Source organism: Carassius auratus, unplaced genomic scaffold (assembly GCF_003368295.1).
Source record: "Carassius auratus strain Wakin unplaced genomic scaffold, ASM336829v1 scaf_tig00216206, whole genome shotgun sequence".
Lineage (NCBI taxonomy): Eukaryota > Metazoa > Chordata > Actinopteri > Cypriniformes > Cyprinidae > Carassius > Carassius auratus.
In genome coordinates this window covers 44,878-70,911 of record NW_020528456.1, presented here as the reverse complement: position 1 = coordinate 70,911, position 26,034 = coordinate 44,878, and the positions used below count along the sequence as shown (strand labels likewise).

Genomic DNA, 26,034 nt, shown 5'->3' with positions numbered 1-26,034 from the left:
CTATCAAAACTATAAATCCCTAGATGGCAATTGTACTGCAAGTAATATAATCTGATCATTAAACAGAGCGCTCTTAGTAAGTTTTTACAAACATGCAGGGGGTTAAAACCTGACTCTTTCTATTGTAGTTTGAGACGAGAATGGTCTTCATTCAATTGAACTCAAACCCATTGCGTATTTAAGCATTTTGCTTTTGTCCTCTCTTACAAAGTGAGCAAAGGAAACATTTAAGGTTGCATTCTTCCATCTTGACAGGGCAGCTTTAGGGCTGATAATAGGCCATGCCATTGATAGGCTGGAAACACTATTGTTTTAAAGATGTGAGACCCGATCCTGTTTGGAAGGCTGCGATCATTGTGGATTTCAGCTAGCCATGGGTTACACTTCCCTTTCATAGCTGTTTATCATTACATGATGCCCTAAATCCTGCCTGTAGCCTATATAGGCATATCAAAGCTGCATTAGCTGGACGCTTAGACTCTGAGGTCAGAAGAAACAAAACTCTACTTTGCTGAAGTATCAGTGTCTGTTGAGGCTTTCGTGATCTGGCTGTGACCATGATTGAGTGAATGAGTCATTCCTAAGATAAGGCTGTAATCAGCAGCGCACTAAATGTTCTTTGTTGTACATTCAATTACACGCTAATGAGTAGTGCAAAGTGGAAATCTTTAAATACTTATGCTATTTAAATGGTATATAACTAAAGAAGCAAAGAAGTAAATAATAGAGGTGAAATATGAAAGAGATAACTAAGTAATAAATAAGAGGTAGATAAATAATAGGTAAAGTAGGAAATTATCTACAGCAAACAAGACATATATAGTATTGATCAAACGGTCAAGTGGTTCTTTTGTGATAATGACCATTTTACTGTACCTCCAATATCACGTGGCTACTTGAATATATTTAAATGTAAAATAATTACGGTAAAGCAAAAATGTACTTTATTTCAAAGTGAAAGCTGGAAAATCGACAGCGAGAGAAATATTGTGCAATGCATTTTATGGTTGATATATCACTAAAATAAGGTGTGTTAATAAAATTATGCAAACAATTAAAAACATAATTTATCTAAGCCTTATGTAGCAACTTGCTTTTAAAAAAAAAATGGCTTATAAGTGACGTCTGGACCGAAATTAAAATATTTAATTTAATAACAACATTTTGAAAAAAAGAATTACATACTAATAATTGACACAGAGAATTCGCGAGTCAACTACTCTGTGAGGCTTTTATTTGTCTCTACTGGACGCTCAGCTTCCGGGTAAATGTTAAAGCACTTCCTCTGCTTTGCTCTCATTGTTGACAGTTTTTTAACTACTGAAAATAATACTTTTTTGTAGTTTGTTTTTTTTGTTTAAAACCATAGTTAAATACCGGATTTGCAGTAGGTATTACGTCTGGAATGACATGTCGCTCGGTTATTAGACGGAGCAGTTTGTGTGGGAAATACTCGCATGTTTTCTTCTTCACTTGTTTGCTAGCTAAGCAACTAGCCGTCTATATCCTGCTATACAGCTGCCTTGTGTCTGCGAATCTGCACTGAAAGCCGAGATTATGTTTCTCGACGTGCTTCTGTTACACTTTTACTTGCTTTAAATAAGCAGTGCAGCATGACATCCGAGGGAATCGTGAGTCGGATAAAGACCCCGCTGGGAGACATGGACTCATCCGTGGACTCTCCATCACATCTCAACTTTAACGATCTGCTCGTGAGTGGCTCATCTAACTTTAGTCACAGTGTGCTTTCATGTGCATTCTAGAGAAACAGAGCTTTCATGGAGAATGTCGTTCCCTGATGAGAGGTTTTCAGAGGAGTGCTGATTGACAGCTGTCAGTCAACTGTGTGATGATTCTCTTGTTTGGCAGGCCGTGATCAGAGAATTGTCATGCCACAGTCACCGCTTTTGAATGTGAGCATTGACGCTGTATTTAAATAGTTTTACTGTTTTCAAGAGAAGTTAGCTCAAAGCCATGCTGTCGTATGTGAGTATCCCTGAGGTATAAACAAAGCTGAGTCCTTTTTTTTTTTTGCTGTTAAACAGTATGGTTTCAGCATAATTTCTTAAATATTTATAGGCAGATTGCCTGCAAAGAACTACATTGCCTCTAATTATAAACAAAGCTCCACCAATCAGAGAAGTCACACAACACTTCCTACAAGAGAGGATTGCATGAAGCATGTACTGTAATGACTTATAACTTACTCACAATATCAGATTTTCACTGCAAAGTTATTATGACCAAAATAATTAATTTGGATATCTATAGAAATTTTAGGCAAAGACTATCAGTCAAATTTATGTTTAAGTTTGTTTTCTACAATAAATCACACCCATAATATAATTCTACGGAGATGGAGAGAGAGTTGTACAAAAAGAAAGCATACAAAAATAACTGCGTCTTTCTCTTTTTCTGTTTATGATGGGTGGTTACCAGGGTTAAGGTGCTCTGTCAGCAATTATTAGCACGATTGTCAAATCTGATATATTACGATACCTCATCTCGAATCTGGTTGGTTCATCATGATACTCTTCAATAAAAATGCAGTAATGAAATGTCGATGGAGAAGACGGACAAAGAAAAATACTTCTGGAGCCAAGGCTGCTTATACGTGGGTTGTCACTGTTGCACTCGGTTACAGTTTGTTGTACTAGACTTTTGTATGCTGAAAGTGTTTTTGTTGGAAGGGAAAAGCCATTACAAATCTATCATTCCAGATCTATTCACCCTTGGGGAAAGTGTTTTCATTACTTTGCTGATTGGCAAGGATGACAAGTAGCTACACATTTTCTCTTTTCTCTTCAATTTCTTCATCTGTTTCCTGGCTGCACCTCTTGATGCATCTCTGGCTCGGTTACAGGTGTTAAGCAAGATTAGCAGAGGGATAATTGTAATATTAAAATCCTGTTTATCTGTTATTAGTCATTATTTTTGTGTTGACTTTGTGAGCAGGCACAAAAAATTTGTTTCTCATACATTTAATAAAAAGCTTTCGTAAACATTTGCCTGATCGCCTATTTAAACACTCTTTGTTTTCAAGTCCAGGAATAATGCCTACTCTTGTTTCCTCTCTGCATTATCTTTCTCAGATTTCTGTTTGTTGTTTTCAAAGTTTTTCTTTTGAGACCGCCGTAAAAGTGCTCTCCATACTTACTGCTCACACATTGTGGACACCAAGCGTAATGACTCGTTATAGTTTCTCCCCCTGTGAAGTACAGTGGAAGTTAAATGAACTATCAACTTTTATTATTTATTATTCAATACTTAAAGTTTCGCCTCATTAGAAGCACAGCCCTCCTGGGTAGAGGAATTTTTCAAAATCCACTTTCAGCTGGTGTTGTCTTTTACCCCCCATCAGCTCTCAATGACTCTCGAGTAGCCATGGGCTCCAAAACGACTGCTTCTGCAGGAAAATGAAATCGCTTAGGTTTTATATTTATTTATTTTTAGATGCTTTATCAAAGTTGCACCTCTCAAGGCCATTGCAGTCATTAGCCAGATTAGGCCAGAAGGTGACACACTGACAATGATGTCTCGCGGGTGTCCTGCACTGCCTGAGTGTAATTCAACTTTTTCTCCCGTCTTGATTAATTCTGCGGTCGCCGTGTGGCTGGTTTTGAGACACACGTTCTGACATTGGAGATATTTGCGGGAATGTGTGTGTTCTCATTTGTTATCGCAACAATCTGCAGTAATGCTTGTCTTAAGGAACATGTCTTCAAACATCAGCAAAGAATTCTTTGAGGCCATACTTCCCTGACAGTTAATATTACCGCACGTTGTAGATTGCCTTCCCATCGCATTTTGGTTAACAGCACAACCGAGTCAACTTTTTCTGAAAATGAGTTTTTCCTCCCATGATGCCGTTTGCTCCTCTGGGGAGAGCACAAGCTGCTGAGAAAGGGGGAATTTAATATGCGTGTTACATGTTCAGAAGCTTGCGCTTACATTTAACCGATCATTGTGGTCATATTTCAAGCGTGCGCCCTTTGCCTTGGTGGCGCTTGGGGTCTCTTTGGGGACCTTTATAAATTTGCTTCAATTAATTCCATCTGAAAGGATCTACTGTTATGTAGACTTAATAGGAATAAAGAGATGACTTCTTGCTTTACAGGTGCGTAAGCTAATTCGCCAAGCTCTCTGGTGGAATCCGACCTTCAAACTGTCTTCGCTGCACGTTATTTATTTATTTAACTCCAGCAGTTCTCATCAGTCTTGTGGTCTCCGAGACCTCTCTATCGCTCTTCTGGGGTCCCAGTGAGCTGCTTGTTACCATCAGCCTTTCCAGGATGTTAGTTCAAAGTTAAAGACTGACCCATGTCAGATGTAGCATCGCTAACACACCCACACACACACACACTCACAGGCACTGATCTCCCAGGCTGGGCCGGCTAATTACGGAGCGCTTTACTCAGGGTGTGTTAATGATCGGGGTCCAACAGAGCGGAGGTCCGACGACTCTGTTCCCTCCAGCTCTCAAGCTGCCGTCTTGTGATCAAACTGCCTTTAGTTATTGTCCAACAAAGGGAGGTTTCTTTTAATACACCGTTACAGATTAGTTAGGTAATTGCAGCCCTAATCGATAAAGCAACCGAGTGGAAAATGAAAGGTGTGTGTTTTGGTAGAGCTACATGGTTTCAGCGCCTGCAGGCAGTGCAGAGAGGTGACAGTGATAAATAGGGTATTTAATAACAGCTGCTCTAACACTGCTTCCTCTGCATGTCCTCGCGCACGCTCCGGCGTGTTCATCATGCATTCGCACGCAGCGGAGGGACGGGACGGGACTGTACCACCGGCCCCTCAGTTAGGCTTGCTTTTGACCTTTGTCTTGTTCTGCCTTTGTCCCTCTTTCTCTCTATCGCTGTCTTTCTTTCAAACGCTGACACTCTCCCCTCCTCTCTTGTCCATCTGGATCTGTGGTTTTTAATGGCTTTATTGTGTGTGATGGGGGCTCTGTGTTTGGGCACAAAGGTCTCGGGCTGGACCGAGAGAAGAGAACGGGCGACCAGATGGTTCTGTTAACCGAAACATCAAATATAATTTTTCCTTTGGCAGGAGACAAAAATCTGTGCACGTGTTTGAAAGAGAGCGGAGTTCTTTTGAAATAGAATCAGCAAAAGTGCTAGATGTCTTTAAAAATCATTGAATATTTATACAAATGTAAAATAATAAATAAAATATATGAAATTGTTAGGTAATTGCAATTACCTAAATATATATCAAATAAAATATCACATATTAAATACATGTATGAAACCAGTTTCTGTATTAAAAATACAAGATCAGTTTTTGATATTGATTATTTATAAATATATATAATGTAAATAGAAATACATCATAAATAATATAGAAAATAACAAATGATGTAAAATATTATTTAGTTTTTCATACATATGCGAGTATGTATACACACACACATATAATATCACGTGAAGCTTTGAACATTGAATGTACAAGTAAATGTACAGGGTGATGATTACAAAACAAGTATTTAAAAACATTTTTTAATGGTATAATTAAAGAAATTATTATTTTGAATAATTAAAGCTAAAAAAAAATACAACAAAAAGCTTGCCATGACATTAATAATATCATAGGTTTATAAATGCCAGTCTCCATTTCAGCCTATTATGCAGAGTAATTAATTAATAGGCAGCCGTTGCTGGCAGATTGCTTTTCCGTCAGGCTGAAATGAGAAAACTCAATGATTGGTCTGCGCTTGGCAGCCATTACAACGGATGAATTGATAAAGAGGGTGACTGGTGTTTCAAAAAGATTCGTTTCGCCTCTTTTCTTTTCCTCCCAACATGCAAGTGACTCGGTGAGAAAGAGAATGCATTGCTTTTAATCCATGGGACTTTTTTCTGAAAGACCTTCATCGAGCCTAATATTGATTCTGTGTGTGATATACTGTAAAAATGAATTGGGCTGCTTTTTAAGAGTTTTGTTGCACTTTATTCTCTGCTGTATTGCAACACAGTAATGGAGCAACGCATCAATGGACTGTTACCTGTGCCTTTACAGATATTGCCACGAGGTGTGTATGGAGTGTTAGTGTGCTGGTCCAAATTACAGTTCAATACCACAACAGTAAACGTGCCCGAGGGCCACCTAGACCCTAGATCACCGTTCAAAACCCCATACTCAGCAATAGCCTGCTCGTGTGTGTGTGTGAGCATTTTCCATTAGTTAAATTTCCACTTTATGTCATCCTCAATGGCTTCGGAGAGACAAATAAATACCAGTTTGGTTTCGTGAAGCCATTTCTTTCTGAATGCATGCATTTACACACGTACAAAATTCTTTATGAGAGTTAAAAGCACCCTAAGCTGCATCTCCGCATGTCTGTTTTAGATAGACACATTCTGTCATTTTAAACATCTAATACGTTCTGCTCATATTCTTTTTCTCTGGCATCACGTGATCTACAATCTAGTCAATTTTCTTTCAGCCAGTAAGACCCCAGGGATCCACAACATACACGGCCTGGAGGTATGTGCCTCATTGATTGTTTCAGTTGGGCATGGATTGGTTATGCTGTGTAACACTTATTGAAATGTCAATTGAAGTCAAGACTCTTTCTCTGTCTGTCCCTCATTTTCTACCCCCATTAATGCTTTTCATTTGTATTTGTTTTAATCTGCTAAAATAATAATTTTTGGTTCTTTTTTCGATGTTACTTTATAAAATATTAAAAGTTTGTGTGATGATTCAAAAGTTTGGGGTCGGTGGAATTTTTTCTATCATTTTGGAAGTCTCTCATGCTCACAACAGCATTTATTTGATCATAAATACAGTCAAAAGTTAAAACGGCAATATTATGAACTATTATTGCAATTTAAAATGTATTTTAATATAGATCCAAATGTAATTTATTCCTGTGATGGCAAAGATACATTTTCAGCAGCCATTACGCCAGTCTTCAGTGTCACATGATCCTAAATTATTCTAAGATTATTCTGCTGTAGTGATCAAGAAACATTTATTAATATGACATTTTTTTGCTTACCTAAATAGTATGATACGGACCATCTTATTCTTGTTTTGTTCTTGTTTTTGTTTAATTCTGGATTAATTGGCTTGAAGAGGATTAAAAAACCCTGATAAACCGATCTAAATGAGGTCTTCATAGACACTAATTAAGAAGAGAATCACTGCTTTATTGCACTACACTATACGACCTTAGACCTCAATTAATCGAGACTCTTTTTCAGCTTCTTCCTTCATTCTCCCGCTGTGATCTGTTAGCCTGGCTCTGACCATAAGCAGCTTCTTGAATCCTCTTTAATGACAAATAAAGGACGTGATGTTGATTTCATTCTTCTTCTTTTTTTCATGTACCCAAGGTTGTTCACAGAGTTATATTTAATTTTGTCTAATAGATGAAGTGACCCCTTTCCTCAAGCCTCTCTCTTTATTTTTCTCTGTCTCCCCCACAAAAGCCAATTAACCTTGCGGCCAAACCAGGCAGTTTGCTGTTGAATCACAGGTTAATTAGCACAGGGCTCTGATTGTCTTTGTTTGCCCGCAGGTGAACACGCGGCCCGAATCCTCCAGTGACAGGGGCTCCTCTGCGGTCCAATGATAGGTGAGTGATCCCAGATCATGCCTGCCCTCATTGAGAGAAAAATCTTATTACCAAGATTAACTTTGTTTAGAACCGCAGCTATATTTAGAGTAAAGGAACTGCATTAATGATATTTTTTCTAAAATTCTGTTTGGATCAGCTGTGTTTGACTCTATTAAACACACTCAAATACACTTCTAGAGTAATGCCTCAAGATTTTCTACATTGCTTGGTAAACAACTTCGAGTTCTGAACTATATTACCAAGCAGTGAATCTCATATTAGCAGAAATGTTTTTAACTTTTATAATAAAAATGAATGTTTCTTGAGCATCAAATCAGAATATTAGAATGTTTTCTGATGGATCATGTGACTGAAGACTGGAGTAATGGCTGATGAAAATTAAGCTTTGACATCACAGAAATACATATAATTTATATTAAAATATTTTTATTTGTATTATTATTATTTTATTATTTTGTACTTATATTTAACATTATTACTGTTTTTGCTGTATTTTTAATCTAAAATATTATTGACCCTTTTTTTACAGAACTTTAGAACTTATTGTGTGTTAATTGCAATGTAATTCCTGTTTCTTTATGGATTATTTTATCCCATTATGGTGACTTTGTGCTTTGGAAATAAGTCATGATATAAGTAGAAAAGCTTTAAGAAGTAATTAAAGGAATATATGTGTGTGTGTGTGTGTGTGTGTGTGTGTGTGTGTGTGTGTATATATATATATATATATATATATATATATATATATATATATATATATATATATATATATATATATCATTATTATTATTAGCTTTTAAACATTGTTTTAAGCGGAGTTAAAGGTGATCTTGATTAATTTCTTTATAAGGATATCAATAATGTCTTTCTCTTTACAAGAGAAAGAGAAATGCTATCAGGAGTTTGCAGTCTTCATATCCTGAATATAGAGCAGAAACATTGTTTTCAATGCTAACTGGATTTCGTTATTAGAGAATGAAAACCCTGCACAGAAGAAAGCTGAAGGCCAGCATGTGTATTCAGCAGTGATGTAAAGAAGTGAAGTGCAGCAGATCATACTAGACAAATAAGTCTCGTCTTACATTTCTAATGTGAAGTAACTGCTCTGTCTGAACAATTTACTCATCATGATTCATGACAGATTTTTGAGGCATCTTGTATAAAATGTTATACTTTGTCTTTTTGGTTATATGCAGTTTAAAGAAATCTTCAGCTGAGCTTAAGAAGATTTTGACAAATGGACAGGTATAGTAGCCCTCCCTTCACATCACACACACTTTTACTTCAGCATTCATTTTGATACACACACATACTGCACAGTATTCCCACTTCAACTGAATCTGATTATCTTGTTAGTGCTTGCCATCACTTATCCCATTTCATTTGTCACCATAGCCTGTTTGTGAATGTGCAAAGGCATCTATTGATTGCTCCTGACGGGCTGTTCACTGACCCTTTCTCTGTGGCATGGTTGAGATCTTTATCTTGAGTGATCAGAGCTGTATCTGTGTGTCCTTCTGCCCACCCCTTCCTGCTTTCCCTGTCACTTTTCCTCCCCCCTCCACAGGCCCCCAGTATACCAGTCTGTCAACCAAAGTGTGTCAGATAGACAATTAATACAGTCACATCCCCTGTGACACCTGTAACGTACAGTTAATGGAGCACTAGCCTGTTTGTGAATGACACACACACACACACACACACACTTCAGCCTAATCTAATGTCTTAGTCTAATGAAGCATTGGCTTCACATCAGGTCCGGTTCACATTCCCCTACAACAACAACACACAAATACTGACACCTAGCTAGACACATTAGCCATCACAAAACATATATATAGCATATACTTTTTGATATATGGAAATAATACTATTTTACTTGGTAGATTTAATTTTAATGAAATATAATAATAATAATAATAATAATAATAAAAAAAATAATGATGATAACATATTAACGAAAAAATGCTGCTGCTATTAAAAATAATAACATTTTTGCTATTATTATTATTATTATTATAACATTTTTATAATTTCTTTATATAAATGTTTATTGTCAAAAAAATATCTCATGGCTTTAATATGATTCAAAAAGTTCTGATTCAAAAGAAAACATGTTGTTCTGAACTCCGTTTACGTGGGAGTTTAATTTGTTTAATTTGTTACCTGAATGTATCAGTTCAAAGCTGGATCTGAAAATAGTCCTCCGCGGTTGAAATGATCAACTGCATTTACAGGTCTGGTCAGAAAATTACCAGAGTGATCTTCACAATGGTTTTCTGTTTTATGCCCTATGGAATCTGCTTCTTGTTGTTACAGACCCCTTAAGCTATGAAAATCCTTAGTGGTTAAACCATTTTGAGAGGTTTGTTGCAATTTATGAAGGTAAATTAGTAGCAAAACTTGAGTGCATGTTGATTCGAATGTGAGAACTTGTCATATTAATATTCGTGTTTATTTTGAAGTTGTATTTGTATTTAAGTTTAAATTTACACTCATGGCTCTGATGTGCAAAGCTGAATCTTACGATTTGCAAGCTCAGGCAATAATCAAAACATCCTTGTTTTGAATCGGAAGTTTTAGCAGATTAATAGCTACAATTGTGACATTCACAAACAGATTAATAGTTACGAATGTGACATTCACAACAAAATGACAGACACAAAAGAGTACGACATATTTACAGTTACAGTTTAATTCAGTTTCGCTCTACAACAAGAAGTCAGCACTTAGAACCTCTCTGATCAGGCAGTAAAATTTCAAATGTTGTTTCTCTATTCCTGTTGCAAAACTCACTTGTGCACTTGTACGTGTAGATGTGAGAGAGCTGAACCGGGGATGGGGCTGAAATGGGAATGAAGACATTTTATTGGTCGATGTCTGACCAATAAAGTTGGATGGTTTCTTTGTGTGATGACGTCATGCAACAGCGGCAGCCAGTTTTCCCTTTCATATTTCTGTGTTGTGCTCAGTTTCTTGTGTAAATAAAATATAAAGGTAGACTTGAGGTAAAAGACTTTGCAAGAACATGAAAAAACATTTGTTGTCTGGTGATGCACTGTGGACCTGGATACAAATCAGTTCGACACACATCAAACTATTATGTCTTCCAATATGAAAACCTTTCTATGATTAAATGTGCTGGCCACTTCATTCCATCCCCATCCCTGGTTCTTCTCTCTCACATCTACATGTTAATGTGCACAAGTGAGTTTTGGTACAGGAATATCATGAAAGGAGTAGCAAAAGTCAAAGCACTAAGATTTGAATTTGCACTGCCAGATCAGAGAGGTTGTAAGTGCTGATTTGTTGTACAGCGAAATATAAGTAAATATGCCGTGCACTTTTGTGTCTGTTATTTTGTTTATGTGAATGTCATTTGTTTCCATTAATCTGCAAGTTCTCACATTCAAATCAACAAGCTCTAGAGTTTTGCTACTCTTTTATCTTTGTTGAAATGCCTACTGACATTTAGTCTTACTTGAAGGTCTAAGGGTTAAGATCCTACAACATGCATTTTATTTTTATATTCAAATCAAGAGGTTGAAATAAAGATGGAGGGCATTCAGATGTGCATAAAACTGACTTAATGTGAAAATGTACCAGTCCCTCTGGCCTCTTGATGTCAGAATGGGGTGTATTGTGTTACCATTTTGGCAGCTTTTATCAAAGTCGAATAAGACAGCATAGACAAACAGTCATTAGTCATTTATCCTTTTTTGTCCATAATTGACCATACACGGGAATTTCGACCTCAGTCGGGTTTTTTCTCTCATTTTGTGTTGCTGTTAAAAATGTGGCGCGTCTTTTGTCTCTGCCTCGCTTTGTTTTCCTTAGTTTCGTTCTCTTAATTCATTAGCTCACTTCAGTTTATTTGACTATTTTACACAATCACTGAGTAAAAAAATAGTTTTCATTGAGACATGTCTGTGAATACATTCATACAAACATCCCCCCTTGATTATATAGATTCTGTTCTCCTTGGATAACTGCAGTCTTTTTCTTTCTTTCTTTTTTTCTCTGTTAGTTTAGATAAATTAACATGACCTCCAGTATCAGGAGCAGCTTGGCCATGGAAATGGCGGAACAGTTTACAAGTGAGGGTTGCTTTCGTGGTTTTTACCTTGAAATTTAATTAGACTGATTGTGTTCCACCTCTTCAAAGGCCTTCTTTACCCTTAGTGCAATCTATAGGATTTAACTAGAGCTGGCAAATTGAATCATGAAAATGTAGCTGAAAAGGGAACAAGTGTTTTGTTGTCTACACTCATGTTCTGATTAATTAAGTTTGCTTAAAAAAGCCAACTTACGTAAATTCTATTTAAACTTCTTCTGAGACCAAATTTTTAAATGTATCTCCTCCAAGACTTTTCAAGCTAGAACCACAAAACTCAAATCTGACTTGGGTTGCTATGTCTTTTCTAACTGATCTGACTTACAATTATCGTAAACCAGACTATCAAAGCCACCTAAAATCCCAAAGGCTTTCATTGAGGGGGTGAAGACTTTTATACAAGAAGACTTATTGCTTAAGCTGTCTATTTCTATAGAAAAGCTTAACAACTCCCTACTGAAAATACAGCTAAAACCAACATAAGCTGATTGGCTGCTTTGGCTGGTCTCCCAAGCTAGTTTTTAAAGTGGTTTTGGACACTGTTTTTAGCAGCCCCGGCTGGTCTTAGCTGTTTTGTAGAGTTTTTTTTTTTTTTTTTAACGAATCAACTGGTTTTAGGTAGATTAGATTAGCATAGAAACATGATGATAACATACTAGTAACTTGCTACTAATGCTAGTAACATGTGAATAATGCTAGAAACATGCTAGTAACTTGTTAAAAAGGCTAACACCATGCTGGTAACATGCTAAAAAAATATGCAAGCAATTTGTTAAAGATGCTAGAAACATGCTAGCGTCATGCTAGTAACTTGCTTATCATGGTAACAACATGCTAACATCATGCTATTAACTTGTTCATTGTGTTAACCTCATGCTAGTAACTTGCTAATCACGCTAGAATAGAATCATGCTTACAAAATGCTAGTAACTTCATAATAATGCTAGCTACATGCTAACCATGTTAACAACATGCTGGTAACATGACAACCATGCTAGCAAAATGCTAGAAACATGCTAAAAATATGTTAGCAACATGCTATGAAGAGCCTAGCAACCACCGCAGGTACCATAGCAAGATTTTTTATACTACATCTGTTTTTCTGATATGTATTGCCTTGAAAACATTCATCAGTAATCTTTAAAACTATTTTAATTTTCAAACTACTTCAAACGGAAAACTTTCAGACTGCAAGTATTTAAAACTACTCAAAACTTTCTGGCTAGGCTTTTTCACACCAACTTAAAGTTTGTCTAGTTTTACATTGGTCTCACTTGTGCTCATGTTTTCAGACATCCCCTAATATTATGATCTTGAGACATGTAAATTAAGGTTGATGCTGATTTAGTGCTTGTGAAGTTGAAGTGAATCTTTTTGATCCTTTTAAAGCTCCTTTCTGTGCCAAAGCTTTAGTATATACCATGGCCTATACAGTTGCAGGACAGGGCAAGGTCATCGTCTTGCACACACAAATCATTTAGTTCATTTCTTGAGCCAAGTGACTTTTGGCAAGCCTCTGTGTGCTTTTGTGGATAGCACAGAGGCTCATCCTTTGCTTCTCTTACTGGAGGAGCAACTCTGGATTGTTGGAAATTGGTCAACCATTTTAAAAAAAGCCAATACTGCAACCCAGACAAGAATGCAGTCTGGCAAGCTCAGCACTAAATGTGTTTGCCTAGAATTATTTTCCCCCTCAAACAAAAGAAACTGCTGAATTTTACATTCATCTCTTTATTCAAACCCTTTTACCTGTGCTTTCTCTCTTTAAAGTGTTGGATAAAGAAATACAGTTTTGAACCTAGGCGCTCTGTTTGGAACAAGCACCAAAAACCAATGGAAAACTGTAATACAAGGAATGTTTGTTTTTAACTTTTTTGTTAATGTTTTGTTGACTGCATATTCATGATCTTTAAAGAAGGGTAGCGTACACTGTTATTGTGTTTCTTGCTCAGTGCAGTGCAGTACAGTCAGCGGCAGGTGAAATGTAATGTAATATAATCTCTGAAGTTGATCGTAGTGAAATTTAGGCCAGTCTCCCATTCATCTCCACAGCTGTCCTTGATCATTTACATGCACTCTCCTTCATGCAAAAAACACACCTTTGTGACCGTCAGACTGCATACAGGATGGCGCCAAGGATATTTGCTTAAATTGCTTTTCTTAGGAATAAATAAATATTTTTTCTCTCTCTAAGGCTTTCACCTAACCTGCACCCCTTGATGTTGTGTTGCTGCTTATAAGCATGTTTCTTGCTCGCATATCAGAGAAAAGATTAAAAGTAAATACACTAAAAAATGTAACAAATATATGTATAGATACAAGAATATAAATAACAATCGATGTAGACCAATGTCACTTTCTAAATTTCTTTCTAAATTTTTTTTTATTTATTATTTATAAACCTTTACCTTTTGCACCCCCCTCCCCACTATTTGTGATCCAATTAGAACTACTTTGCAACCCATTTTTGGGTCATGACCCACTGGGTGAGAACCACTGCTGTAGGCTTTGTCTCTTCTCTTTGTGGCTTTCTTTCAGGTGAGGTGATCATCTGGTCATCTCAGGTTAGATGGCATAGAGAAAGAGACGGAGAGAACTGTCTGGTCCGCACTGGTCACTGTAACTGAAACCTGTTTGTGTGGTTGCATGCGTGTGTGTTCGTCTGCAAACGGGCATGCATGGGATGGCTGTCTTCGAGAGCTCCATGAATACTACATGACAGAGCATTCATTACCTCGGGCTCTGGAGTGTAAATAACAAACAGAATAGGGACACATTTACGGGGGTCAGGACCACACGTCACTACGTCACCTGGTCTTGACCACGCGTCTGTCAGTCTTCGCTGCATGACCACTCAGCAAGGTCAAAGTTCAAGGACTTTAGCTGAACTTTGCAAATGGGCTTACTAGGATACATTACTGTTCAGAATGTCCTGAAGCGACCATTTAGACAACATCATTGGTTGAGTTGGAATTACTAAGTAGTCATTTAGCAGATGCTTTTATATAAAGCAACTTATAGTGTACATATTACACAGACAATCCCTATGGAGAGACATGGGGTTAGATGTCTTGCTTAAGGGCACAATGGTAATGGTTTATGACTCACTACATGCATAAAGTGAAACTAGCAACCTTCTGATAGTCACCTCGGAGCTATACCCATCACTACCAACTATGCTGTGCCACCTTTAACAGATATTGATATCAGTTGACTTTGACTCTTCTTTCTTGACTTCAGAAATTACGTGAACCTTTTGTGATGTACTTTTCAGTGCATATTAATTAAATAATTTGTTATCAATAAGCAAAGCAAGCATCTCTGTATCTTATATGGCTCGGAGTCTTCTGAAGTGTAAAGTGCACCCGCAGAGGACACTAAGGTGAGATGGGATCCAGTTTCGTCTTCCTAAATGAGGGACGTTAGCCGTCGCGTCACTTAGAACGACATTAATTAAAGGAGTTACGAGGTGTCTGGAGCTGTTACCAGATCAGCCATCTACTTCCCATAAATCACGTGCACTGTCTCCAACACTGTTACAAATTTGTTTCCTGCAGACGTATATACTCCTGCCATACAGAGAATCATAATCAAATCAGTCTTTTTCTTGTTTTGTCATTTCTTTTCTCATTTATACAAACACATACTGTGCGCCTGTGTTGTTGAATCCACCCTCGTTTGGCAGCTGTCTGTTGTTATAGTATATTATCTGGTGGAATGGACCGTGTCGTGGTTTATTGTAACCCAACCCCTCTACAGCACCTACTGCAGTAACCGGATCCTCTACTCGGAATGAGCAAGGATCATAATTAAATAATTGCGGCTTTGCCGTTAATTCGACCTGTAACAGGAGGCCTGTCTGGGAGAGCACACGGTGAAATGGGAACGGAGTAGATAACGCTCCACAGCTCAGAATGTCTGAGGTTTTGCGGGTGACTGACTCAGGGTTGACCTCACCTGCATTTGACACTTTGGATGAGGACAGGACACCCTTCATCTGGCCTCTCTTTTCTAGCGATTAATCCACTGATAATCTGTAAATACATACAAATGTTTAAAAAGTAGCAGAGTGTCTTACTTAGTCATATGGATATACAGCTCAGGTAGCTCTGACTTAAACAAAACCTTGAACATAGTTTCCATCCTTAAGCGTCAGTCATTGAATATCTGTCTGTACTTTGTGTGTCTGTACATTGTTTGTGTGTGTGTGTGTGTGTGTGTGTGTGTGTACAATGGCCACAAACAGTGTTTGGACACTTAAAGGGATACTCCTACCCAAAATTAAAATGTTGTCATTAATCACTTACCCCCTTGTTGTTCCAAATCTGTAAAAGCTTTGTTCATCTTTGGAACACAATTTAAGATATTTGGAAGGCTTTTGTCTGTCCTATAGACTGCCAAGTAAATAACAGTGTCAAGGTTCAGAATAGTATGAAAGACGTCATCAGAATAGTCCATCTGCCATCAGTAGTTCAACCATAATGTTATGAATACTTTTTGTACACGAAGAAAACTAAAATAATTACTTTATTCCACAACTCCTTTGTCAACAGTCTCTCCACATCACTCAAACTGCCTACGCTCTTCTGTGTCAGCCGAGCCACAAGGATGCGCTGTTTCTATGTGCATTTATGCTTTGATTTGAAAGAAAACCGCGCATCCTTGTGTCCCGGATAAGCAATGTTTAAAATGTTTAAATGTGTAAGATAAAAATACAAATACAAATATGTAATGCAAAGCAAAATATATAGCTTTAACTAAGTGGCAATTATGCCACATATCACACACACACACACACACACACATATATATATATATATATGCATTACTGTATGTCACACAGTTAAGGGTCAGTAAGATATTGTAATGTTTTTGAAAGAAGTCTCCTATCCTCATCAATGCTGCAGTTTAAAATGATCACAAATTGGAGAAAAAAATTGGACTTGGGTGCCACATAATCCTTCAGAAATCATTCTAATATGCTGGTTAGCCGCTCAATAAATATTTCTTATTATTAATATTGAATACATTTATTTGCCAGGATTTTTCAGGATTTTTGATGAATAAAACATTCCAAGGAACAGCATCTATTTAAACTGGAAATCTATTGTAACTTTGTAAATGTCTTTGCTTTCACTTTTTTATTAATTTAATGCATCCTTGCTGAACAAAAACCTCACTGAACCCGAGCTTTTGAAGAGCAGTGGACATATACATTTTGAATTTGTTTATTTTTGCACGCTTTTCAAAAGTTAAGGTATTGCTAAGACAATTTGCATTGTTATTAATTGTACATTTTTATCTTTGACAGAGCTTACCACTTGCTTGGGAAGAGAATTGTAGCGGTGAATGGAAAGAACAGTGTATATTTCTGTATGCTGGTTTTCCTTAGTACGCTTACTAAAATGTTCACATGTTTTGTAGATTACTTATTTGCAGAATTACTTGGCTCACATAGAAAAAAACATGAAAACATCCCAAAGAGCCAACATATGATATTATCGCTCACATTCAACTAATGGGTAAAAAAAACCATACAACCAGTGTGCTCTTTAAATAGATGGAGCAGAAGAGGTGAACTCGGTGGATTTGACACAGGTGGACTTTACTGCAGCAAGATGCAGTGAATAACTGCTGGAGAAGTTAATAGTGCTCTACTAACTGAAGAGCACAAAAGAGCGAATACAGTGCTCCTACACACATTGCCATAGTTAAGCATGATTGAGACCCTGTGACCCTCAGGGCGGATCTTTCTTTTTCTATCTTAGCTGTTCTCTGTTCTCTCTTTTCTTCCACTCTTTTCACATTTTTTCTGTCTCTCCCCCTTCCCGTCATTATTATTGACTGACATCTGTTTAGTTTTACTTTTATCCTCTCGTTTCTCTTCTGTCTCATCTCTTATCTGTCCTCCTCTCTTCTCCTATCTTCTGCTGTGTGTGCTCATCTTTCCATCTGCCTGGGTCTGCTCGAGCAGGGCTATCTATTTGGCTAAGGCTGTAAGTGATCTCTGCTGAGCTTTAACTGTGTGGCCTTGCCTTACTGCCTTACCTGTAATCAATTACTTCAGTGGGAGGCGGGCTGATAATCTAACCTTAAATAAAGAAGCATTTTAGCTAGTCGCTGCTTCATTACAAAAGTTGAGAAGAGAGAGAACAAAAACCTAGGTTGCAACAAAAAAAAAAAAATTCTGATATTAGATAAAAATATAGCATTGGCAATATCATTTTGGAAGTTTAATTGCCTGCTTTATGTGTTTTCTTTAAGTGGTAGGCTGTTTAATTTCCAGTCAGTACTGGTTGAAGAGAAACTCTTTGAGCATGTTTCTCAAGCATTCGCTTTCAAGCTCAAAAGCCAGCTGAAACAGAAGAATTGACACAAACAAATGTGTACTCAAAAGGCTGCTTATGTTTGCAAGTTGTATTTACCTGATGTAAAAAAGTAGGGTGAAGTGTCTAGCATTGCATATGTAATTTTGATATAACTAATTTTCTGTTTGGGTGAAAAAATATTTAATTTGAGATTTCAAGTGTTTGTTTGATAGATAGCTGAGAGAGGTCATTGTGAGTCTGTTTGTACAAATGCTGGTCTTATGTATGTATTGCAGGTTATTGCTCTCGACATCACAGTGGAGCTGCAGAAGCAGATCATGTCAGAGCTTGAGATGCTTTACAAGGTCTGAACCTCTTTTTTTTGTCTGCTTGATTACGTAAGCTGAATCTATATGATGAATGCATTTCAGTCATCTTTCCAGCGGATAAAAACAGTGGCCTGATTCTGAATATGTGCTCACCCAGTATGACCTGCATACAACAACAGTGCTGTAGTCATATCAGTTTCTTACCTCCCTCTAAACTAAACTTAGAGCATTTTGCCCTCACTTTGGCACTCAAGTGTCACTTTGTTAGTGTCAAGAGTGTCTGTGACTAATAAGTTTGATTCTTGGTAAAAGTTGGAGCCACTTTCCAGGTAAAAACCAAACTTGTTTAGAGCTGTGTGTGGTTTCAGCTTTCAGATTAGGTGTATGTGAGGTGTGTGACTGTGATAAGTATAAAAGAAGTGTCATGAATTATTCAGGGATCAATGCCTATGTAGTTCAGTCCACCTGTTCCTGTGACAACAGCTGCAGGATATACTTTAATTTATTACAAATCACCCTTTGCAACAACAAACCAATTACACAGAAAAATCAGCCAATTTCACATTCTGAATAAAATACTGTGGCATTAGCATTACATGGCTTACTATAAATAACTACCAGCCAAACAAACAGTTAATAAAACAATTTACCACATATTTTTACTTGAAACAATCAATCATTTCCTAATGAAGCATCTTTGAGAACCATCCAGTGAATCATGCAAACATTTCTTAATAATCTCTCATTTATTTACGCTTAGGCAATAAATTGAATGCCAAAATGTATAAATATATATCCTTTTCATAAAAGCTGTGTTCATATCACTGCAATGGCATTAACTAGCTTATTTGATAAATGAGCATACTTTACTCTGCTGTTCAAAAGTTTGGAGTCAACAATATTAAAAAGAAATTAATAACTTTATTCAGCTGGGACACATTAAATTGATAAAAAAGACAGTAAAATTCTGTGTAAATGCTTTTTTTTAACTTTCTACTCATCAAAGTATCCAATTTTTTTTTTATTACAGATTAAATATATATATATATATTAAGCAGAACAATCTTGGTGAGCAACTTTTATAAGGAATAAAAAAATAAAGCAATTTTACACAGCCCAAACTTTTCAGTGGTAATGTACATTTATGATAAAGTGCAAACTGAGTTATGGGCATATAAAATCTTTCCAGTTTTAATATATTTGTGTTTTTTACAGTGTGATACATCATAAAGTTCTACCGTGCTTTCTTTGTGGAGAACAGAATATCGATATGCACTGAGTTTATGGATGGTAAGTCTCATTTGTTTTGACATTTGTCAGGCAACATCTGCACAGGAAAGCATCACTCACAATATGTCAAATTTAATTGAATTATTTGTTTTGAATGTAAGTGGCTCTCTGGATGTCTACTGGAGAATCCCAGAGCATGTTTTGGGCAGAATTGCTGTCGCAGTAGGTCCGTTTCAAGTCATGAAACTGTTATTGTGTAAGTGTATTAGAACATTTTGGAAAGCTTGGAGGTTTCTACGTGTCCAAGAATCTGTTACAGCTCAGACCAGTGTGGGTTATGTGTGTTTTGTAACATTTTATCAGTGCTGAATTGTCATTGCTCCTGGTTCTGACCCTCATTACCCTCTCCCTCACACTTTCTCACAATAATCAAAGATATGCCACTCTTTAGACAATTTACAGACATAGCTTTCATACACATTTAATTCTCTTCTGAGTTTGTTTTCAGTAAGTATAGCTGTTTGTGTGTATCTACAGGTGGTAAAAGGATTAACGTACCTCTGGAGCCTGAAGATTTTACATAGAGGTGAGAGCCACTTTTATGTAAAAAATAATATCCAGATGTTGGAAATCAGTGTAAGAACTTGACTGTTTAGACATATTTATGTAAAAGTAAAATTAAAGCTGCAGTAGGTAACTTTTGTAAAAATATATTTTTTACATATTTGTTAAACCTGTCATTATGTCCTGACAGTAGAATATGAGACAGATAATTTGTGAAAAAAATCAAGCTCCTCTGGCTCCTCCCAGCGGTCCTATTGCCATTTGCAGAAATACATCCGCTACCGGTAAAAAACAACCAATCAGAGCTGCGGTCCGTAACTTTGTTTGTGTTCAAAATGTAGAAAAATTTATATAATAAGCGAGTACACCATGAATCCATTTTCCAAACCGTGTTTTTGGCTTGTCCTGAATCACTAGGGTGCACCTATATTAAGTGTTTATATTCGGACTATTTTAGATTGCTTCTGGGGGTACCGCGGCGGAGTAACCCAGTACCTTTGTGATTCTTCATAGACATAAACAGAGAGAAGTAGTTCCGGCTACGATGTTCTTCCGCAAGACACAAGCAGTTCTGTTTATTAACCGCTAGAGCGTCAAAAGTTACCTACCGCAACTTAAAGGGCAATGTTTATAAATTTGGTGTCAGTAAGGTAGAAGTACATTCATTTAGTGACAATAATATTAAATACTGACAAATATTATGGTAATAATATAATTGTTTCTCTGTGCAGATGTGAAACCCTCCAACATGTTGGTTAACACACAGGGTCAGATCAAACTGTGTGACTTTGGAGTCAGGACACAGGTAGGTTTGAATTTGGATCCTGTGATGACTATATTTGTGCATGTTTATTAGTCTGCATGAATGGATATACTCTCACAAGTGTTTCTCATTGTAAGCACAGTCAGCTCAGATCAGCCATTGTCCCATCAGTCTTTCTGTCTCTGTTCTGTTTTCTATCTTATTCCTCCAGGGACTTTTTCCCTTTGCTCCCTAACCCCCCCAGAAATCCACTAGATTGCTCGTCTTCTCTCACTTCCAGCTCTTTGTAATTACTACATTGAACAGTTATTCAGTGTGTGTGAGTGACGGCGTGTGTGTGCATGCATGTGGCTGGAGACGATATCTCAGACTGAGAAAGTCAGCATCAGTCTCTCCATCTCTAATACACTCAGGAGTCCAACAATGGAACCCAATCACTCCAAATGGCCCTCTTTTAATTAATATTCGTACCCATTTTCCCCCAAAGACCTGGGTGAGTTGCGTGTTCTCCTCTGTGTCCGTCCGCACCATGACACTCTATAGTAAACCTATGTATCTCTTATTCACTTACACACAGACGCACACCAGGCCACGGGGGAATGCTCTCATTATGTTTGTTCTGTCATTGCTGACATGTGCCATTGTGCACGGTTCTCACCGTCTCTCCCCTGTGAGAGTACAGACTAAAATTAAACCAGGCTGGCATTTCAATAACACCCCACAATAACACACTCTTTCCGGTAGATTTATATCAGTTCCTCTTATTGTGTCCTTTACCTTGTTGCAGAGAGCTCAGGTCACCTGCTGTCACGTCTGTACTGAATTTCAATGTTTAAACAGAGATAACTGTGCTGATTATATCAGAGGACCGAATGTGATGGCTTCTCCATATTATTCTTGGCTGCGCACATACAGAGGGGGTAATGTTTTACCTTTGAGGTTGTGTGTGATGGTAGATATCCAGTACTACAGTGGGTAGAGAAAAGAATCACCCTCCTTTAAAATAATCACATTTCGTTGCAGTGTTTGTTTTTCCGAACTGTATCTAGTCAGTGCAACTTATAATATGATCCAAGTGAAAAAAAATTCAGGTGTAGCTAATCACCTTCTCAATGGTAAACAAAGCCATTTGACATTCAACTGTGATCAGCTGTGGTCATTTTGATTAGCTAAGGCATGAAAACAAGCTTTGCTGGAGCATTTCAGTCCTTGGTAGTGGAACTGAAGCAAACAATCATCTATGGGTGGCAAAAGATAAGTGCGATAAAATTGTGGACAGGCACGTCAGGAGATGGATACAATTGTCATAATGTCATAAACCATTATTTACTTGTAATCATTAATAAAACGATTTATTGGTATTATATATAATATATTTTGGTACCGAAATTTTAAATTGTTAATTGTTACACTTTAGTTTGGGGATCAATTCTTACTATAAACTAACTATTAACCATGGCTTTTTCCTCAATAAACTCCTAGTTTGCTGCTTATTAATAGTCATTAAGGGAATTGTTAAGGTTAGGTATGCGGTAGGAATAAGTAGAATAATTCTAGTCACACAGCTGAGATGATTATTATTTTTGAGATTCTTATTGAATTTTGATTTCCTAAAAATATCTCTGTAACACTTTCTATGAAGCCCATATTTATAATGCATTATAACGGTATTCTTAAAGGAGTCATATGATGGGATTTAAATTTTCCTTTCTCTTTGGAGTGTTATAAGCTCTCGGTGCATAAAAAAGATCTGTAAATTTGCAAATCCAAAGAGATATTCTTTATAAAAGTTAACACTCGTCCATGCCCCCCTAAAACGGCCCGTTTAAACACGCCCCCCACATCTCTACTTTACTATGTGGGAAGATTTGCATTACACCACCAGATGTTCACGCAAAAAAAAAAAAGGCATACCTTTTATTCTAGTTGTAGTATTGTTGCCGCCGCCTCCATTTCGTACAGACGCTGTGAAAGCGAAACTACTTTGTTTGGCCTTCCAAAAGAGGATGATATCCGCTTCGGCATGCCTGGAGCTGATCTGTGCTGGTCAATGAGGATCACGTTGACAAATCGGCCTCCAGCAGCTGCAAGCTAAACGAACGATCCTTCGAAGAATCCACCGGTCATGCCGTTCTCAAGCTGCCCATGTAAAAATCGATGCGTTTCAGAACAATAATGTACAGTATATGGAAAATTATGTGTTTTTTTAACCTTAAACTGCATAAACACATTTCATTACATCAAATACACCAAATAATGTTCTCTTTAGCAGCATTATATAACCCCCATGTTGTTTTGTCTCATAATTAATAATTAGAATTATAATACCTTATTTTTAAAACATACGTATTAGTACTTATAACGTATGATTATCTGTAACACACAATGTACACCATTTTAAATCCACTTCCAATGGATTATACGTTTTGTGTCTTGACATTATTTAAGATTTTCACAGTTTCTTACTGTCTCACTGATATTACATTAAATATGGTAAAAATCAAATGTGCTATATAACACATTCATCTGATCAAATGTCTGATCTTATGGCTATTTAAGAAAAAATATTGTTTTTATTTATTATTGTTGTTCTTGTTGTTATTTATAAGTGGTATTTGTCTGCTTTAAGTAAAGTAACAAGTCAACAATGGCAAGATATGAGAATTGTAATACATTATTATAACTATGGTAAATATAATTGGGTTCATTGTGTGTTATAAATCATCATATACTTAAAAGTTACAACTACAAATAAGTAAATATTAAAATGCATTAAAACTGTTGTTATGATTAATCATGAGATGATACAACATATTATACGTTTTTTTTTTTTTTTTTTTTTAGAAGACATCATGAATACCCTTATAATGTATAATATATATGGGCTTCATAGAAAATGTTACCAGTTTTTCTCCTGCTTTCTTCCACAGTTGGGGAACTCCATTGCTAAAACATACATTGGAACCAATCCATAAATGGCTGTGAGCTGCATTCATACCTGTGATAGTCTTTCTGTTCAGATGCTTTATTATTATTTTCCCTGAATAGAGAATGAATAAATCATACATATTCGGTTGTAAAGGTTGTCAGTCGAGTATGTGCCTGTAATCAAGACAAAACAATCAAATAGCTTATTTTTATGGAAAAATCAAATGCGTTCTGAAGTTGAATTGGTACATTCCCACACACACACATTTAGACAACAGATCTTGTTAAATAGGCCTCACAGGAATCACTGCAAAAAAGGTATGACTGTGTATGTGGCCTTCAATGCCACCGTCTTACTTTAAGCAGAATTCATATGCAGAATTCTACACTGTATTGTAATGATCCTTCATGTATGTTTGTATGTCTTTATGTCTTTAGCCAGAGCGAATACCAGGGGAACAGTATGGTATTCACTCAGACATGTGGAGTGTAGGAATCTCTTTCATGGAGGTAAAACAGCCATATAATAATGTCTTCTAAACACCCACACGTACACATAGCCCAGCATTTGTAGTTCGGGTGGACTGGTGTCAGTGTTTCTGCTGAGTGCTGTTGATAGTGTCTGCAGGCAGCCTGTCCAAACAGATGTTGGCCTACAGCTATGCATGGATCACACTCAAGATCTCCCACTGACTGCTACACACACACACACACACATACTGCTCTGCTATCCTTTTGGGCCCTCTCCCTTCGAATTACCATATGAGCATAAAGTAAGAAATGTATTTTTTGTGTGCCTGTATGTGGTTTCTATATAAAAATTGGGATTAATGAACGGGGAATAATACTAAGGAAAAAATGTGTCTGTAGTGAAACATTAAAGAGAATTAGTGAGTGAGTATATGTGTGTGAGAGAGAGAAGTGAAAGATTTGGAGTCAGTGTGGCAAAACGCTATCAATCACTCAGCCAGCAGAACGTCCAGTAATTAGAGTGCTGTGTTCTCTGTTCCAGAGGTGTGTGTTTGTGTGTGTTTCTGAAAAAGAGAAGAGAGGTGTACAACTAAAGTGATTTTTTTTTTTTTTTGTGATGGATGTTTTTTAAGAAGAAATCAGCAACAAGAATTGTACGTACAAGTGGATTAGATTTTAATATGGTGGTTTGACTCATGTACTGAAAATGCTTTGCTGGTAGTTCTCATTGGCTTTATTGATTCCCATTTTGTAATTGTCAGCACTTCTCATTGGCTGTGATGAATTGTTATTGTATACCTTGAGTCAATCCCTTGATTGTATTTATCAATACTGTTAGATATTATCATTAGGATGTTAAGGTAGGGAAATATATCAAGGGTCATATGGATTGACATTATCATGAGTTGATGAACAGTATATTGATCTGATTATGATTTATTATTGACCTTACCATGTTGTAAGGGATGTGCTCTATTCGGCTGCTGGAATGTTTATGCAATTCGGTTGAGTTATCTCCATGTTCTTCTGTTGGCAGGTTTCTTAACCAATGAACTGAACTCACCTCCTGAACTGAGATGGTTATGTTAGATTTAATAAATGAATGCAAAGTGGTTTCATTTGGATTAATTTTCTAAATGTATATGGAATGTAATTAAAGGATAGTTTGAAAATAGTCTTATTTTTAGTTTGGCATTTGCTTCTGGGTTTGTTGCTTTTTCCAAATCTGTTCTGCATTCCAGCATGCGCCTTAGACTTCACAGATTAAAGGGTTAGTTCACCCAAAAATTAAAATGAGCTTGTGTTGTACTCAACCTCAAGGCATCCTAGGTGTGTACGACTTTCTTCTTTCAGACGAATCCAGTCAGAGTTATATTAAAAATTGTCCTGGCTATTCCAGGCTCTATCATTGCAGTCAGTGGGGGTTGCAGTTGAACAGTCCACAAGTCGTCAAATAAAGTGCATGCGTCCGTAATAAAACGTGTCGCACGCGGCTCAGGGAGGTGAATAAAGGCCTTCTGTAGTGAATCCATGCATTTTTGTAAGAAAAATATTCATATTACAAATGTAACAAACTATTTTCTCTCACTTCTGTCATAAGCGGTTATCTTTCCCGGTAGGATTTCATAGTATGTCGGTGTTGTGTGATTAGTGACGAATGTGGAGAGAGAACAAAACTAAACCCAGGTCATGAATTAGAAAAGATGGAGGATTTTGATATAAACCAAGATGAG

At 36.9% G+C, this 26,034-nt stretch overlaps 1 protein-coding gene across 8 annotated transcripts in view; it reads left to right on the top strand.

The window, feature by feature from the left end:
• Positions 1 to 1,285: 1,285 nt before the first annotated feature.
• Positions 1,286 to 26,034, top strand: part of LOC113097373 (dual specificity mitogen-activated protein kinase kinase 5-like) — a 56,325-nt gene continuing 31,576 nt past the window's right edge. For 3 of the 8 annotated variants that reach the window (XR_003288828.1, XR_003288832.1, XR_003288833.1), the window contains exons 1-7: positions 5,611 to 6,495; positions 7,535 to 7,591; positions 8,791 to 8,839; positions 18,313 to 18,381; positions 19,561 to 19,635; positions 20,113 to 20,161; positions 20,871 to 20,944. Coding sequence is in view for 1 of the 8 variants with exons in the window: in XM_026262619.1 (XP_026118404.1) it covers positions 19,633 to 19,635; positions 20,113 to 20,161; positions 20,871 to 20,944 (126 nt within the window). In the remaining 7 variants the exon portion in view is untranslated. Of the gene's footprint in view, positions 1,713 to 5,610; positions 6,496 to 7,534; positions 7,592 to 8,790; positions 8,840 to 18,312; positions 18,382 to 19,560; positions 19,636 to 20,112; positions 20,162 to 20,870; positions 20,945 to 26,034 lie in introns of those variants that run through there. The other 5 variants (XR_003288831.1, XR_003288830.1, XR_003288829.1 and 2 more) reach the window with 5 other exon arrangements.